General features: G+C 39.2%; 2 protein-coding genes across 3 annotated transcripts in view; both read right to left on the bottom strand.

Annotated features, from left to right (window-relative positions):
- Positions 1-4,784: 4,784 nt before the first annotated feature.
- On the bottom strand, positions 4,785-6,848 carry kcne4 (potassium voltage-gated channel, Isk-related family, member 4). Its single transcript, XM_028044519.1, has 2 exons — positions 6,694-6,848; positions 4,785-6,222 (listed from the first exon to the last, which is right to left on the bottom strand). Exons 1-2 carry the CDS (start codon positions 6,797-6,799, stop codon positions 5,642-5,644), a joined length of 687 nt encoding a protein of 228 aa, XP_027900320.1. The 5' UTR covers positions 6,800-6,848; the 3' UTR covers positions 4,785-5,641.
- Positions 6,849-8,053: 1,205 nt separating this feature from the next.
- The window catches only part of acsl3a (acyl-CoA synthetase long chain family member 3a), a 30,922-nt gene continuing 21,341 nt past the window's right edge, over positions 8,054-17,634 (bottom strand). Inside the window, exons 9-16 of one of the 2 annotated variants that reach the window (XM_027999381.1) lie at positions 14,245-14,384; positions 13,965-14,137; positions 12,673-12,747; positions 12,075-12,266; positions 11,720-11,834; positions 10,795-10,952; positions 8,795-10,712; positions 8,054-8,613 (exon numbers count right to left, since the gene is read on the bottom strand). In XM_027999381.1, coding sequence (XP_027855182.1) covers positions 10,555-10,712; positions 10,795-10,952; positions 11,720-11,834; positions 12,075-12,266; positions 12,673-12,747; positions 13,965-14,137; positions 14,245-14,384 — 1,011 coding nt within the window. In that variant the 3' untranslated portion in view covers positions 8,054-8,613; positions 8,795-10,554. The remainder of the gene's footprint in view (positions 8,614-8,794; positions 10,713-10,794; positions 10,953-11,719; positions 11,835-12,074; positions 12,267-12,672; positions 12,748-13,964; positions 14,138-14,244; positions 14,385-17,634) is intronic. The other variant, XM_027999383.1, reaches the window with a different exon arrangement.

The raw sequence follows: 17,634 nt of genomic DNA, 5'->3' as shown, positions 1-17,634 counted from the left end.
ACATGTCTGCTGTGTTCATTATTTTTCATGGTGCCATTTGTTCTCTAATGTCTTGTGAGAACAACTGGATTAATAAAGAATGCTGTTCTCTACATTTTAAAGGCAGTTGACTGCACCTGGATTACATTTATGGGTGTCAGAGTAAAAAGAGAAAAATCCAGATGCTTGCCACACTTTTAAGATTTTTATTTATCAACATTTTTGAAAAGGATTTTTGAAATCTTTTTTCTTTTTCTCCTGATCAGACTCTGCTTTGTGTTAATATATCACACAAAATCCCAATAATAAAACTCATTAAAATTTGCGCTTGTAAAGTGACAAATGTGAAAAAGATCAAGGAGCACAAGCACTTTTGTAAGACACAGTGGCTGCTTATATGTTTATTGGATCATCAATATTACAGAGACAGATTGCTGGAACTCCTCTCTTATTAAAACCCCATGTGACATGAAGATGTCAAATGAAACATAGGAGAGGGGAAGACAGGAGGGTGTGAGGATGACTACAGGCAGATAGATGGTGGTTTTTGACGTGACTCATTTCCACATTCATTTGTGTGTGTGTGTGTGTGTGTGCGTGTTATCCCTGGGGCTGCACACAGAGCCCACCACTGACTCCCACAGGGGGACATTAATGACAAACATCCTGCTCCACGGTGAAAGAGATGCTCCATGCATCGCATTTACTCCTCACTCCGCTCCCCGCTCCAACACATCTGCACTTACCCTGCTCCCATTTCACAGCAGAACAGAACAAGGCGACGCAAAAGCATTTTTCATGCTCTTCGCAAACAACACAGCGGTATATCCTCTTCAGCTTCCTCGTTGATAACAAATGAATGGTTCTCAGTGTGATTTGCTGTACTTCTTGCTTGTAAATTATTCAGGGTTGGGTGTTTATGTTGTATAGGAGATTAGATTTAAAGTGCGTCAACAAGCCTGTATCTGTGTCAATTTGTCTGGTAGATTGGAAGAAAATGTCTTCCTCTGATGCTCGTCTTGTTAGAGTCATTCCCATTTATTTAATCCCTGTGTGTAGCAAAGCAACAGTTGACCTATATAAGCCTTCATATTGAAAAGAGGATGTTTTCCTTAAGGACTCTGTGCAATAAACATGTAATTAGCTTGTTAGATAGATAGATAGATAGATAGATAGATAGATAGATAGATAGATAGATAGATAGATAGATAGATAGATAGATAGATAGATAGATAGATAGATAGATAGATAGATAGAAAGAATTGATAATCCTTTTCCACATAGAATAAGATTAATTTTTCTTTACCAGGGTTTCTTCCAGTGTATTATAAGCCTGGAGGGCCACCAGGCTAAGCATTGCTTATTTTTTTAAAAATAAGCAATGCAGTGCAATGCTTATTTTAGTCTTTTTAAAATGTTTGCATTTTTTAAGACTTCATAGATGGTGTTCTTCCAATCTTTTAATAACACATACTTGCCAAGTGGTATTTTAAAATTTCCTGACAACTTTAAACATTTTTTAACTCAAAAAGAAGATGAGCTGCTGGATTAATGACTGCCCTAGCGCCCCAACCAGCACTCGGGCTAAAAATTTAGTGAGTTTTCTGGGGGAAACCTTGTTTACCATTTTTGTACAGGTACATTTGTGAGGTCAGACACTGATGTTGGATAAAAGGTCTGGTTCACATCCTCTACTCTGACTAATCCCACAAGGTTCATTGTTTATTAAAGGCTCCCCATTAGTCTCTGCCGCAGTAGAGACTGTTCTTGCAGGGGTCTACATCAACGTTATTGTAAAAATAATTTACAAACATTCTTAAAAAGACATTAAGGTATTTCTTAAGACACAAAGTTAAATTAAACACAAAATTTAAGTCAACTGCTTCAATAACTTTAAAACATTAATAACTTACAAACATGGGTCGGTATGGGTTGCGTTCAGGATTCTGTGCTGTACATTCAAGTTCCTCCACACTAAGCCAACTTAGCTGTGTTTTTATCTTGTTTTGTGCACGTTGTTGTGTTGGAACAGAAAAAGACAATCCCCAAACGCTTTTCGCATAGTCTGGACCAAAACGTGTCCAAAATGTCTTAGCCTGCTGAAGCATTAGGATTTGTTTTCATTTGAGCTACAGCAGCTAACACACAGGCCCACAATACAATTCCCTCACAACCAAGCTTTAAACATGACACAGTGCAGTCAGGCAAGTATCATTCTCTTGGTAACTGCAAAACCCAGATTCATCCATGATTGGTCAAACCAAAGAATATTTCTCAGTTGCCCTACAGTCCTGTAGCAGCATGCTTTCACTGCAGCCCGTGCATTCACCAGCTCGGCCATCCTACGGAGCTCTTTAAACACAGTTGGTCAAAACTAATCAGAAGCTGACAACTTGGCAGAAACTCAGCGCGCTAAACGCCTCAGCGTCCGCTGACATCCCTCTGTGATTGGCCTAATACTTTGTGGAGGAGTTGTTCTCCTTTCCATACCACTAACAGCTGACTGTGGAATATTTAGTTGAGAGGATATTTCACCACAGGAATTATTCTTTATAACTTATTTATAGAAGCAGTCTGCATGCCAAGCTGTTGGTTGGAAGTCATTTGAAGGCCAGAACTGAATTCCAGGGGTGTGCGAGTGAAAACTTTAGGTACTTGGTATTGGTGCTCAATGGCTACGTTATCATTTAACATTTAAACACAAGACATGAAGACAATAAAACTGTATCATCCCAGGTCACTCAGGGCAACAGTTTTTCAATTCTTACTTCTTACAAGAAGTTTGTCAATTCTTCTTGTAGTCAGAACACAAGATGGAATGTTATGGCGCATTCTGGAAATCTCTACCTCAACAGTCAGAGTTTAGAGCTGAGAATGGCAGAAAGTCTGATGGATTCACATCTTGATCTTAGTAATCATTCTTATCTAATTCCAAATACACAAGCTTGCTTGGTAGCCGGTAACTATTTAATGTTCTCAGTATTTTATGTATTCAAACAATAGAGCTGTTTCTTCATAAATAAATGTATTTCTCTATGGTGTTAAAGGTATAATTAGTATTGATTTATCAATATACAAAATGTCATAAGTGCAAATAAACAACCTACTGTATTTCTGCAACCTTGGCAACAGTTTAAGTGCTGCAAAATCAAGTGTTATGGGTGGATCTACACATCGGTTCCAGGAAGTGATCCTGCTGAATTTTATGACTTGGAACTGGGAATTTTAGATTTCTGAGGTAACAATGGATCTCACTTCCCAAATCCAAGTTGGATGTCCAGATGCAGACTGTTCAGAATGTAAAGTAAATGGCCATCATGAGTTTCTGTACTGAGAGACAAGGTGGCGAAATGGGAAGTTTTCACATTTTGTCACATTACATACACTAACTTCAGTATAATTTTTCAGTCAACTGTTTTTACAAATGCAAATGTGCAAAGTGTGACATTCTTTTGCATTCAGCTCTCTGACTCAATGTGTTGTAGAATCACATTTCACTGTGATTACAGCTGCATGATGTCCCAAAGGTCTCTACTAGTCTTCAGCATCTAACAGAGAACAACATTTTGCAAATAAAATTCAGTCAGATTACATCTGAAGGTCAATTTTCAATTCTTTGCACATATTTAATTGGATTAAGGTCTAGACGTTGATTAGACTATTTTTAACACATGAGTATGCTAGGATTTAAACTATTCCATTGTTGGTCTGGTCGCGAGGACTGAAGGTCAAGCCATTTTAGCCATTCTTAACTCTGATAGGCAAAGTGTGTATCGAGTTCAATGAATTACCTCAAACAGCAAATAAACACCAGCTGGGAGTGTCCTCTTCTTTAGCAGCTTCAAAGCCAAATTTCCTCCTTTCTTCAGACCATGCTGTTGCATTTCCTATTTAGTCCAGCTCTCTCGTGTCTCAAAGAAACCGAGCTCTATCAAAGTTGGACAAGCGAGGAGTACTGAAGTAAAGCCCATTAACATTGTTCACGCCAAAGCCCTGGAAGCTCATTAACTAAAGTCACACAGATTTTTATGGTGTAAAGTGAATGAAACGAATGAAGACATGAGTCGTACACCCTCGTGAATTCCCAGACAGGCTTTTGCAGACACCGCTGGGATTGTGGGGGTTACTACGCTGTCAATACATGTACGTCACAAAGTCTGTGCATGTGTTCCCAGAAGCCATTAATGTCATCGATGATGGTGCGGCGAGCTGTCATTTCAGTGGTTTGTGGGAATGAGAGCCTGCAGCACTGCTGGTAGACTATGTTTTTGTATACATGTGTGTGTGTGTGTGTGTTAGAGAATGACAGAGAAAGAGAAAAGCGTGTGAGGCAGGGCTGAGTCTTTCAGATGGGAAAAAATGTAAAAGATTGAACATCAAGAAAAAGAATCCTAAAGCTGCCTGTTGGCAACCTGTCTCTTTTCAGACAGGATGGAAGCTGATTAGAAGTGAAAAGGAAAACGTGTTGGTGAATCACAGCTGTGGTCTGCTGGGTTTGCATCAAATCAACATGTTCTAATAGAGACTGATGAGTTTCTAAATGCTGTTCAAGATCTCCTAAGGTTTGTTTATTTTTATAAGCTAAAAGGCAAGTACAAGATGAAGTACTTGAGACGATCTGATTTGTGAATAGAGTCCACTAAGTAACAGAACATTCCTGGGTTATTTTAATGATTAAGCAGATTTCCAATTTTGTCTCCCATTCATTTGCCTATTTCTAAGCAACTACAAAATGCCTATCCACACTGCCCTCTACTGGTGAAGCAACAAAGTTAAATTCAAATAAAGGAACAAAGAGAAACTGCTTCCATTTCAAACACATTTATTGTTTCCATGAACACTCCAAATGTCTCCATTTTAAATTAAAACTGTAGAAGTGACAAACACAAACATTTATGTATCCTACAGTGCGTTGCGTTAATCAAGTAAACCTAATCTAGTGCTTGTTTGTGAACAGATATTTGCCCACCATGAAGCTACAACAGACTCATTTCATTTCGGACAGAACTTTCAAGTGGGTTCCAGGTATGTTTCAGTACTTGAGACCTGTGTCGGCCGGAACAGGTCAAGTTCTGCTCAAGAACAAAGCACAAAACCAGTCTTCCACCCAAGCCTCCTGCAGGATGAGTCATCAGCCCAAACCAGTGAGGTGGCAGCAGCAGGGAGGGGTGAGGGGTTTAACAGCAAGGAGGGAGGCACCGCAAAAACAGTACATCATTCACACACTAAAATATTAACTAGTCAAAAAGAACTGCCTTTAATATCTAACAAAAAACTGGTATATTGTCCATTGCATGTTATTCTGCTTTTTGACTGAGTTGGAAATTTGCAGCTGATATGACCTGTGTGTGTTAAGGTGTGGCGTTGTGCTGAACTTGTCATAAGGCTGAAAGCAGCAATTGACGTTTTACGTTTTACATGCAAAAGAAAAAAAAGAAAAAGAAAATGTGGATCTGTGATGTAGACCCTCGTCGTTTCTCTCCCATACATGTGGCACGGATGATGATTTGAGTTTCACTAACAAAATTAGGACTTCACAGCTGCCCACTGTCCCCTTTAGGGTTCCAATAATAACGCATTTGTGGCCATTTTGATTTTCCCTCAAGTCGTCTTTTCTCCATCTTTTGTCCTGCAGTTGAATCTGAGTTTTCGGATCTAAAGTTCAGCCTGAATCGTCTCCGCTGTGCTCCGCTTGTGCTGCCTTCAGGTTCGCCTCCGGCTCCTCCGCCGCGCCGCTGTCGGCCTCCTCCTCCTCTATGGTCAGCCGCGTATCTGCGGAGGAGCACAGGGAGCTGACGCTGCTCTGCTCCGCGCATAGCGCGCAAGCCAGCGGAGACGGCAGAAAGCCCTCGTGGCGGAGGTCTCCGGAGTGGTTGCCGTGGTTACCGCAGAACGGCAGGGAAACCTGCATGGCCCGCAGCCCCGAGACGGTGGCCGGGAAGGGGACTCTAGGCTTCTTGGGCAGAGCCCCCCACTCCCTCTGCTCCTCTTCGTGCACCAGGCGCGTGAAGATGTTGATCCTCCTCTTCTCCTTCCTCTTGGAGCGAAAGTAGCCCAGCATGATACCGCAGAGGAACACTCCATAGAAAGACATGACTATCAGTATGTAGAGGTATGCGTTCCCGTCGCCTTCTCTGGCGGCCTGGGACTCCACCGCACTCTCGGCGTACGAGAAGAGGCGCTCTGACGCTGCTGTAGAGTTTTCCAGGCGATCCATTTCTTTGAGTAGTTCGCGGTGAAAGCCTATAAAAGGCGGGAGAAGATGCACAGAATGGACAAAAGTAAATAAATAGTGTTTATTGATCTATAAACATTTTTTTGACACCATTACCATCATTTACGCGCGTTTTACGCACGGACATTAACTTCCAATTAGCTGTTTTGTATGCATTGTATGCAAATATATACAGGCAGACTTTATATAATTGTTTTGTTTGAATTGATTGTGTAACTCAAATTGAAATGGATGTTTGATCAAATCCAAATTTAAAAAAATTTAATTAAAATGATCGTTGCACCTTTTCATATGTAAATTCAGTTAATTAAGCCTGATTAAATATGGATGTTTATTCTATTTAATTTAACTTGAAGTGTTTCCACTTTTTTCTTTTCTACAGATCGATTTTCAGCTATTTATAAAAGTTTTAAAAAGTTTATCCAAACTGTAGAGAAAATACTGAAAAAAGTTACAAGAAAAACAACAAATGAACTCACCGAGCTGCGGATCCGTATCTGATGTGAGACTCTGCTGTCCCCGCTGAGGTTTGGACAGAACTCTGACCCACATGAAGTTATTTATGCAAAGTCCTTTTAGCGTCATCAGGAATCACATGGCCTGGTCCGATTGTAAGATGAACCCTGAGCAGACCCACTAAGGAATCACAGGGGTTTAAAAAAAAAAAATCAAAGCACAACTTTAAGAGGATTCACACCACTTGGGGATTCTTATAAAACTGTGAGCTCATACAAGCATCAGATTCTTACTGAAGAAATCTCCAGAGTCCAGAAGAAAGTAGTCCAGAGGGGCTGTAATGGAAAAATATTTTTACAGATTAATGGAAGTGCTTTGAAGCCGATCCTAAAAAGTGTTCACACCCCCTGAAGCTTGTCACATTCTGTTACAAGGAAAAAGTTCAGCATAGTTTATTTTGATAGACTAACTCTCAGTAATGTATAACTTTAAGCCAGAAAAATATGTAAAAATATTTTTGCAACTAAAAAAGTGAAAAGTGATCTAGTAATCATTACTTTCTAGGAACTCATTTTGCTGTGTTTACAGTCTTTAAATGTGTCTCCAGCTTGACTTATCTGGACACTGAACCTCCCAGTTTCCAAAAAGTAATCATGCAACTCAATGACAGAACCTAAAAAACCAGGAGATTTGACATCTTGCTTAAGTAAAAGTAAATCACTGACAAAAGTAACATTTTCATTGAAATGTAACTCAGCAGAAACCTACCGCAGAAGGTGATTACTAATGAAGCAATTACCATTACCAAATGCTCTTTAACTCTTTCGAGAACCAGTTGGGTCTTATTCTACAAACACTTTTATCAGTTGAACTGTTTCTAATGTAAGTTTATCAAGAAAATAATGTCCAGTGGATGCAAAATGTCTTCAACTGTATTTTGACAATGATTATGTCTACTTAGGTTTGAGATCTGAGATTTTTAAACATTTCTTCTATATTTTTTCCATGCTTACTGAACAAAAACATGGTTTACAAATATCTGACAATCATTAGAGTAACACATATATAGAATTTCAGTTTGTGAATGACTAACCTATGATTTATTAACTTGTAGACCAGTTCTTAGCAAAAATTCTTTATGACCAGATCTCTTGCTTATATTTCTATCATAGAATTGTGTATCAAACTTTTGTTTGTAAAAATATATTTCAGCTCACTGTGTTTGACAATTAGAATGACATATTTGTGTTTTCTCCAAATGTGATGAGGTGCAGTCGTCCAAAAACCTTGTATTAGTTACGCTTTCACATCTGTTGAGCTCCATAGAAAACATTTAAAAAATTGATTTAATACAATCATTCACAAAAATGACATTTAATCATATTTAGATTCAACACAAACTTTATTTAATTCACTTGATTTCATTTTTCCAAAAGCAAAAAGGCAAATAAATAATATGATGTGCTCATGTGATGAGGCAGGCCTCATACAAAGAGGGAGTGGAGGTGCTATAGCAGCCATTTGCTTTCTCTACCTATGTATCCACAAATCTCTATGTGTGATCAAGTATGATTCAAGAATCAGCTCAAAACAACAAAGGCATGTTTTAGAATCACCAAAAGGCAACATGTGACAATCTGTGAGGAACACTGAAGTTGGGTCTGAGCGATCCTCTCTATGTTGACGAATTTGGAAAACAGCTTCAGTCTGAAGGCAAGCATGACACACGGTGTGTGCTCTTCCTACTCAGGGTTTACACTGCTGCTTTCTTGACTACCACAGTACTGTTGACATGGATATCACATCTCCAGTTGCAGAATTGCCTGGTTTTCTGTACACATTTCTCATGATCACAGCAAGGCTATGAACCTTGAAGTGGTTTTTATAAGTAACACCGTGGCTATTTTAAACGTGTATTATGAACTGCTCACAGTCTACATTTTCTACAGTGTCAAACTCCAGTCCTTAAGGGCCACTGTCCTGCAGTTTGTAGATGTGCCACAGGTACAAAACGCTGGAATGAAGGCTCCAGCTAATAACCTAATTATTTTGTTCAGGTGTGGTGCAGCAAAGTCACATCTAAAAGTTGCAGGGCAGTGGCTCTCCAGAACTGGAGTTTGACACCCGTGTGCTACAGGTTGAAAAACTCACAACTTCTCTTAGCCCCTTATAACAGCTACCCTTCATGCCTAATTTTTGTTTTGGTTCTCCATAGCTGGGAATTTTACTTCAAAAACACAAAATTTAACCAAATATTTTTGGTTTAGTTTCTAGTGCAAATACTTTAGTACACTTGAAATAAAAAATTAATATTGATGACCGTATTTATTAAAAACAATTTGAAAATGTACTTGTTAGAAAGTTTTGTCTTATTTCAAGTGTACTCAGATGTTTGCACTACAAACCAGACTAAACATACTTGGTAAGATTTAGGAATTTTGCAGTGTTTAATGCAGGAGGAGTCATTAAAAATGCTTGTTGATATACTTTTCGCTTCAGTCAGAGCAGCGGTGGGATGCTAAAGAGTGTTATGATAACCTAGTTGGAGTGCTTATGATAAGCCTGATGTAGATATGGTGATATTGGTGTAGCCATTCATGCTCAAATTCACAGTTGACCATCATGGATAAGCTACCGCTCCTGCTACCAGACTCCTTCACAAAGGACCCTGATATGTTTTCATGGCAGCACAGAAACAACACAATCGCATCACAGAAGCCTTGTGCTATTTCGAAACAGTTTCTTGCTCCGTCGTAATGAAGAGCGCATTGCTCCTGCTTTCTTCAAGTCCAGAAAAACAATCTGCCTTCTGGTTTATTATATTTATAATATCTCACTTTTGTCTTAGTCTGGTGTAAGGAGTGTCTTTAGGTGACACTGAATCCAAATGTCTCTCACCCACACAAGACAAAATTCTGTTGGAATGCTTGAAACATAATAAACCATGGAAGTCAAAAGCTCTACTTTTACTAGTGTGTTTACACTCCAAGCACTTTTCCACGCATACTGGGAAAGCTTGACTCTTTCATAATCCTGTTTGAAATCAGCTGCCTTACTTGGGCAGAAATAATACTTTTTGCTTTTGCGATCAATTTTTCAAATACAGCGACAACTAAACATTAATTTAGTCTGTTATGCAAGCATTTTCTTTACATTCCCAAAAGTTGTTTTCTATTGCTGTAAGAAAGCTCAGGAGATTAAACAAATGTGTATTGTGTTCCTTTAAATTATGAAAGTTTTCTAATAAAGGCTCAGGTCAGATACAACCATTATACAAGAAGACCGTTTCTGATTTTTTACCAACCTACTCACATTTGCCCTAAAATGACCTTGTGCTTTCTGTGTCAGAACGTTCTGTTGTCCCACGATCAGGGGGAGCCACAGTTGGACTGTGGGTGGGAGACAAAATAAACCAAGACAAGAAACCCAAACAACGTGGAGACAAAAGGAAAATGAACAAAAACGTTAACTGCCTCCTGACCTGCAGGATAAACAAAGTCAACACTGCAGGAAGCTTAATTATTAAGTTAAAACAAAGAATATAATTAAAATAAACCAATTTTATGAAGCAGCAGACATGAATATTTTTAGATCAGAGTTCAACACCTGCTCTGTTTCATACCTCTCATATGCAAGAAGAAATATTTCACTGAAAAACATATATTTTTTTTGGAATTAAAAAAAATCAGTTGCCAAAATCAGAATCTGCAGGTTTCCTCATCAGCACTTGTCCCGTGACTCATAACACAATCATAAAGCTATTTCTATGGTTCAATTAGGTCATTGAGAGCTCAGAAACATTATGATTCTGTGGCTGCAGGTGAAGGAGTGAGAAGTAGCAGAGAGAGCTGCTGAGTCAACTGGTGATCTGCTGCTTCCAGTTGTTATTTTCCACCATACATTCTCTCAATATCGTCTTTGTAATGTGTCTTCAACTCCTTGCGCTTGAGCTTGAACGCATCGGTCACCAACCCTGTCTCAGGCGTCCAGGGCTCTGGGCTCAGACGGATCTTGCGAGGAATCTCAAATCGCTCCAGTTGGGCTACGTTGAAAGGAAGTTCATGTTAGCTAGCAACCTGGTTAGGTCCAGCCCTTATCGGAGGTAGTCTTCAGGTTGCTCTCACCTGTCAGCGCAGCCTCAGTGATGACCTTAAGAACCAGCTCCTCCATGGCCTTACTGTTGCACAGCTCCTCCCATGACCCCCGGATACCGTACTGGCCAGCCAGAGCCAGCAGCTGCTTCTGATTGGGCACCACAAAGCCAATCACGTATGTTTCATCACTGCAAAGCAGAAGTGTCACATGAAAGTGTTGAAGGGAGATGGAAAAAAAACACAACAAATGAAAAAGGCCCTCAGCAACAGTATAGTGGGCCGAATAAGGTGATGGAGCCACAAAGATATGCATGCATGTGCATTATTCCAGTGGAATATGTGTCCTTATAAGGAGCTGGCAGCCACACATGCCTGAAGTGAGTGTGAACAGATTGTTGAAACTTCAAAATCTGAAGGAAACACTGTGTTAGAGAGCTGAATAAACACTGAAGCAACTGAAATATGCTCAGAATAAGAAAAGCTAATCATGATGTTTCTGTTGTGCTTTGCAAAACTATTCAGACCCTCTAACTTTTTTATATTTTGTCACCGCAAAACTACAAACTTCCACTGATTTCATGGTTACTCTGATATGCCATGGTAAAATCAAAAGTCCATCTATGTTTGATTTTATTTTAGTATAAATTCAGTTGTTCACTGATGGCCTCGTCACTGTTAGACAACAGATAGCATGATGAAGGTGAAGGATCACAACATTTAACGGCCTAGTTAAAGTCCACTCCTAACTCTAATGGGTAGCCTGTGTCAAACCCAATCTGACTGACTCTAAACTGCCTGCAATGACGATCACCAAAAAATACAGATGTACTTTCAATATATATTACCTAATTTATCAAAACTGGCATGTAATATATGACCTGTGATATTTTGATCAATTCATTATTTTATTACAATAATATCTTTATTAGCACTATAATGTTTCATCAACACAAACCTGTTGGCATAAACACAAATGTTGTCAACCAGAGGACAGTTTTTCAGCGCGGCCTCCACCTTTCCCAGGGAGACGTACTCTCCTGCCTGCAGCTTCACCAGGTCCTTCTTACGATCTGGAACGCAGCACAGGGAGCAGCTTGTAACATGTGCACAAAGAAGCTGAGAGGGTTGTGTCAAATTAACAAATAATTTGTTCATTCATTGGCAGAATAATAAAATCTGATTGGTTAAAAGCTTTACCACCACTCCTCTAACTAAAAGTGATGAAGTATGTGTTCATTTCTTTTATAAGGAGTGTCTAATCAATTCCTCGTCTTCGCCGCACTCCCCAGCTGTCAGGCATGACTTCTCACCGATAATCTCGAGACATCCGTCTTCATGAATCTCTCCAATGTCCCCAGTGTAGAACCACCGCTGGCCGTTTTCATCGACAAAAAAGTCCTCCTGTTTTTTTGCCTCGCAGTTGTAATATCCCATGGTGATATTAGGTCCACCAACAAGAATCTCTCCCCTGGGATGAGGCTTGTCAGTACTTCGGTAACCGCCTAAGGACAAGGTGAAAGGTCAGCAGATTTGACATCAGAACTGTTTGCTGCAGAACATTTCCTATGACAATGATGAAGATCATGTCAGCTTTAAATTTTCATTTTGTTTGGTGAGTGAAGAGAGCAGTAAACTCCAGTGGATGCACATCGAGATTTAGCAGAGCACCATAAAAATAAGTTATGAACCCTGACGTGAAATGACGAAAGTGGGAAGAGAAATGTGGTGTGGCTTCCTTACAAGGTTATGGAGAGACTGCAGGGAGCTTTCCTACAAGACTAACAGCCAAACTAGCCTTGTAAATTTGGAAGGGAGTGCTGCTGGAGAGACTGATAGTATAATACAATCTGCGTAAAAGACAGGATGCACAATAAAGAATCATAATGACAGTCTGTCAGTCCCACTTGCCTTCCACCCAGTCTCTGAGCTTGATCTCACAGCAAACCAGCGGCCCTCCCACTCTACCAGTGCTGTAATCCCAGTCTGGAATAGACAACAGGCAAACAAACATAATCAGAAAACACACAAGCATCAAGGTCCTGCCATGGCATTGCCATGGCAACACGACCTCACTTGCCATGGAAACCTCCTCCCAAAGGAGCTGTTACAGTGTGGTGCTTTCCGGACTCAGATGACCACAGTGAATGTGAGTGGCAGTGGGCTGCTTTGTTGGTTTAGTCTTCCTGGGAAAGCCTGATGAAATGTATGTGCTGAAAACCAAAACACTGCTGCATCTTTGAGTACAGATCTGATGGATAACTGGTTATGGAAGTTAAAGAGAGATTGTTTTGTGTTTATACAAACCTATGAGATATGTCTGGATTTTTGAGGGGGGTGTATGCCTTCACGTTTACCAAACAGGATGAACATTTTAGAACTAAAAAACTAAGAGAGAAAACATCAACCCTTTCGCTGCAGCTCCAGATCATACTAGGCCAGTTTTTTTGTTTTCTCTTGTCAGTTTAGAGAATTTGCTGAAAAGAATCTAGCTTTTATGAAATAGTGACAGAAAGAAAATACAGCTGCAAAATGTTGCATCTGTAGCTCACCGCTAACTGCATAGGAGAAACTGTAATGAACAGTAAAAAATGTTTTAAATCAGTATTTTCTTCTGCTAGAGTGATCTAGTTAAAGTCCAATGGAGAATATGTTGCAGAACTGCTGATCATTTGATGTAACTTTGTGAGTAAATTGTTGCAAGTCCTTATCCCATCTGTTCAAGATCCCCTCACTGGCCTCTGGTTATAGACATCAACCCACCACTGACCCTGAGTGATCAGTTGTAGTTGGTCTATATTAATAAGAACCCATTTTCCAAAGGTCAATATAGAAAAAATGTATGTAATATGAGAATATAACCTTTGTCAGTCATCTACTAGAATAAACCATGAACTCACTAACAGTAAGATGAGGACTGATGAAGTTAATTACAAGGCACCGTGTGGAAATGTAAGCAGTCAGAGCGGAAATTTGCCCTATGAAGAGAAATTTAATGTTTTTATACATTTGTGCTTTGTTACATAACTCCAAGAGAATAATTTAGCTTGAGGGTAGAGGTTATCTTCTGAGATCAGGGAAGAACAAACCCTCATATGCCCTCTCTGTTGTTCTTTTTCATAACAAATGCTTAACAGATCTAAAGTAATATAAGGTAAATGTGTGAATAAACAGTCTGGACACGGAATGTCATTTCAGCTTACGTTCGCATATCGTCCCTGCTCCACAGGTCTCTGTCAGGCCATATCCCTGACCCACTGGGCAACATAAACACACATTCATGAAGCGCTGTGTGGCGGCAGAAAGTGGAGCTCCGCCTGATAACAAGACTCGTGTTCGACCCCCGAGCAGAGAACGAACTTTCCTGAACACAAGCCTGTTGAAAACAGAAAGTAAAGAGCTCATTGGTTTCTGCTAGTGTTAAACTTACATTTCCAAACAACTCATTCAGCGGGACTAGAAATCAACAGCTCTGCTACTCACCTGTCACACAGTGGTGTGCTGTATCCTTTTGAAAGCTGTTCCAGTTTGTAGTTATATGCTAAAATGAAGAGAGTTCGCTGGAAACTGTTCATCTCCTCCACCTTAGTCATCACATTCTTGTAGATGCGATCCATAATCTCCTGTATTTACGAGACAGCAAAGAGGGGAAAGAAATAAAAGAGACTATATAAAGCAGCACAAGGAGAAATTGCAACAAGACCCAAAAGTCCAGTTTTATATTGAGTCTAGGTTTTCATCCTGTTTATGCACAAATTGCAGCTAACAGAACATTTTGTTCCCTCCTTACCTTGATTATGCAGGAGAAACTTTGTAAACTTTGTAGAAACTTCATTGTAATGCTTCAAATATGGTCATGATATAAATTATGCTACACTGCTACAAGCTAAAATGAAGAAAATTAAGGTGTAGACAGTTTGTGTCATCATAGCAGCAGTATTTCTGTTTAAACAAGAAAGCCAAGCAGTGCTTTCTTTTTATTTCCTCCACATACAATGCTTTAAGATACTTGTTCTGTCTCTGGGCTTTTTTGCAAAATAACTGGGTCCCTCAGTGGATTAGAAATAGTACATGACCACGAGAAACAGAGAAAAAGCAAAGTTTCAAGAGGGAATTGTTAAATTAAAATCATGAGAACTGAAGTGTCGACTAATCTCAACCTAAGTCATAAACTTCTGCATCGCCACTGATGATCACTTTGTGCACTTTTCTCCACTCCAAGAGGGAATGAGAAATTCTGCTGCTTTTGTGGAGATAAACAGGACTTTGAATATGAGGAACGATTGCATGTGAATCCATGCTTGTGATGTCTTTCGTCAACAACTTTTAGCCCTCCTTAGACAGTTCCCTGTATGGTTTTTGAACATCCACACATGACGTGGGTCTTTACACACAAAGCTCACATGCTTCCATGGCCAGAAAGATCCCCCAATCTGCTAGGCACATGTGTCTAAGACATCATGTGTTTCAGCACAAACTTAAAGAACAAATTGAAATAAGTATGTTTTCATAACATAAACACTGCACTCCTGTAAGAATTGCAGGACACCATCTCAGCTAGCAAATCCTACTTGCAGTACTGTTCAAAAGAGTCATTATGTTTGAGTACAACTATAAAATAACATAGATAAAGTTCATACTATAGTTTGTCATCACTTCTCCACCATGAAAAAATGTGTAAATAATTGGTGACCCAGTGCACTTCCTGCTAATGCCTGTCAGGATCACAGTTATTGACATTTTCTGTTTCTCAATAAATTACAGAAGTTGTTTCTAATGCACTGAATGTCTTATAAGTCAACTCCCACTCAGTGTTGATCTGTGATCTTAAAAGCCAGTTACAACAGCAGTGGATAGACTAAAGAAGGAAGAAAAACAATAAAATTAGCACACACAAAAAAAATCTTAAAGCTTTCTGAATTATTTGATTACTTTAATCTATTAACAACATTACATGGCTCAGTGATGAATCTAAAAGGACAAAGCATAATGTGTTTAAATTTGTAATGCTGTTCTTTAGATAATAGAGATATTGGCAGATAAAAGAATTACTAAAACAGAAGATCTGAACTTGGAAACAAGATTCTAATTGTTTCATCTCTAAATTCATCCAGTCGTATAATTTAAAGCTTTGCTTTAAAATCACTGAGCCTAATAAACCCTTAATGGTAGACATGAAAATGGAGCCACAAGTGGACTAGTTTAACAAATATAAGATGCATTTTTCTAAATATAACTCTATATTGTTTAAAAGAGCATTGCTTTCATTCAAAAATACTAAATTATTTTGCAGCAATGGCTGAGACTGATTTATTTGAATGCTTTTTTTTTTACCAGCCCAAAGGTCAGTGACTTACAAAATGTGCCAAAAACACCAATAATGATCTCAAGATGGTAAAAACACAAACAAAGCTGTTTATTTAAACAATTACTACTTGTTTTTTAGCCAACGGGATAACTTAGGGAGCTGAAGATAGCGTGATAAAAAAGTGCCCTTTTAGTGAAATGGTAAAGGAACAGTAGAGTGTCCCTAAAAGCAGTTCACAGAGTAATTGGGGGAAAGGATACCAATAAAAAGCATTAAAAGCAGCTGGTCCTGGTGGCTGTTTACATGTGTGTGTACAGCTGAGGAGTTGAGAGAGGAAGTAGATGCAGGATCCATGAAGCGGCTAGTTGTCATATCACAGCAAACAATTTGGATGTGTGTGCGTTCCGTGGGGAAAACCACATGGGGCTTTCTCACGTTCTGTTTACAGATGTGAACGCTTCCATAGACTGGAACCCTGTGGCCTTTACACCACCACCGCTGGGATATGCGGGCTGGTGGGATGTGTCCTCGTGACATCAGAGAGAGGGTGGTGCAGTACAACAGCAAAATGGATTCAGCACTAAGACCTGATATGGTCAGCTTTAAATAAGATAAGATGAGATATTCAAGCAAACAACATGAGGGTCAATTTTTATCCAGTCCTCATGCAGTTTGGTATTTCATCCATCAGTAAAAATGTGCGTTATTTAACAGCAGCTCCACTCGTTTATTCTTTTATATATAAAACATTGGAAGGTTTTACTTTTAATCCACATTGCGTTCCCAGTAGATCTTTATCATAACATAAACTTTCTGTCTAAAGAACAAAAGGACTAACTTAACTAGTATATTACCTTTTATAAGACTTAACCAAACTAGTCATGCTCATTGAGAGACATAGGAAACGTAAACAAGTATCCACAGTCTAACAAATAAGGAAGTAAAAATGTTAAAGTGAAAAGTGCAGCTTTAACATTTAACATGCAGTTCAAATCTATAATCTACAAAAATGCGAGGGTATTATGTATTTCATCGGCACATAGTGCCATTTTATAGCACAATCAGGTAACTATGTTACCTTAAGTGAAATATCAAATACGACTTAAAAGAAATCTGACACCTTGAAATTGGCTTCTTTCTCTTTAAGAAGCTCCTGCTCTTCCTGACACTCTGCCTTCAGGACGTCATCACCACAGTGTTTCTCCATCAAGCCTTTAACAACGTTTTTATGTTACATAATTGAAATAATATTGTTTCTTAAGGTTTTTAGAGTGTATATGTTTTGTGTACTTGTGATTCAGGTTGCCCGTGTTGCCTGCTGGCTGCCCCAGCATCCTGCATGCTGAATCTAAGGTATGTGCTGAATGCTCTATATACTGAAGCACCGAGGTTCCCAACCCAGGTCTTCAGTCCTACTGTGCTGCATGTTTATTATGTTTCCTGCTTCAATACATGTAGATGTTTTAAATAATTTCCCAACATGCCATTAAGCTCCACAAAAGATAGCTAATGACTGAGTTAAACCCTGTGTGTTGAAGTGAGAAATGTTTTCATGACAAGCACAA

This window comes from Xiphophorus couchianus, chromosome 18 (genome assembly GCF_001444195.1).
Source record: "Xiphophorus couchianus chromosome 18, X_couchianus-1.0, whole genome shotgun sequence".
Classification (NCBI taxonomy): Eukaryota; Metazoa; Chordata; class Actinopteri; order Cyprinodontiformes; family Poeciliidae; genus Xiphophorus; species Xiphophorus couchianus.
This window is presented reverse-complemented; position numbering and strand designations above follow the sequence as displayed.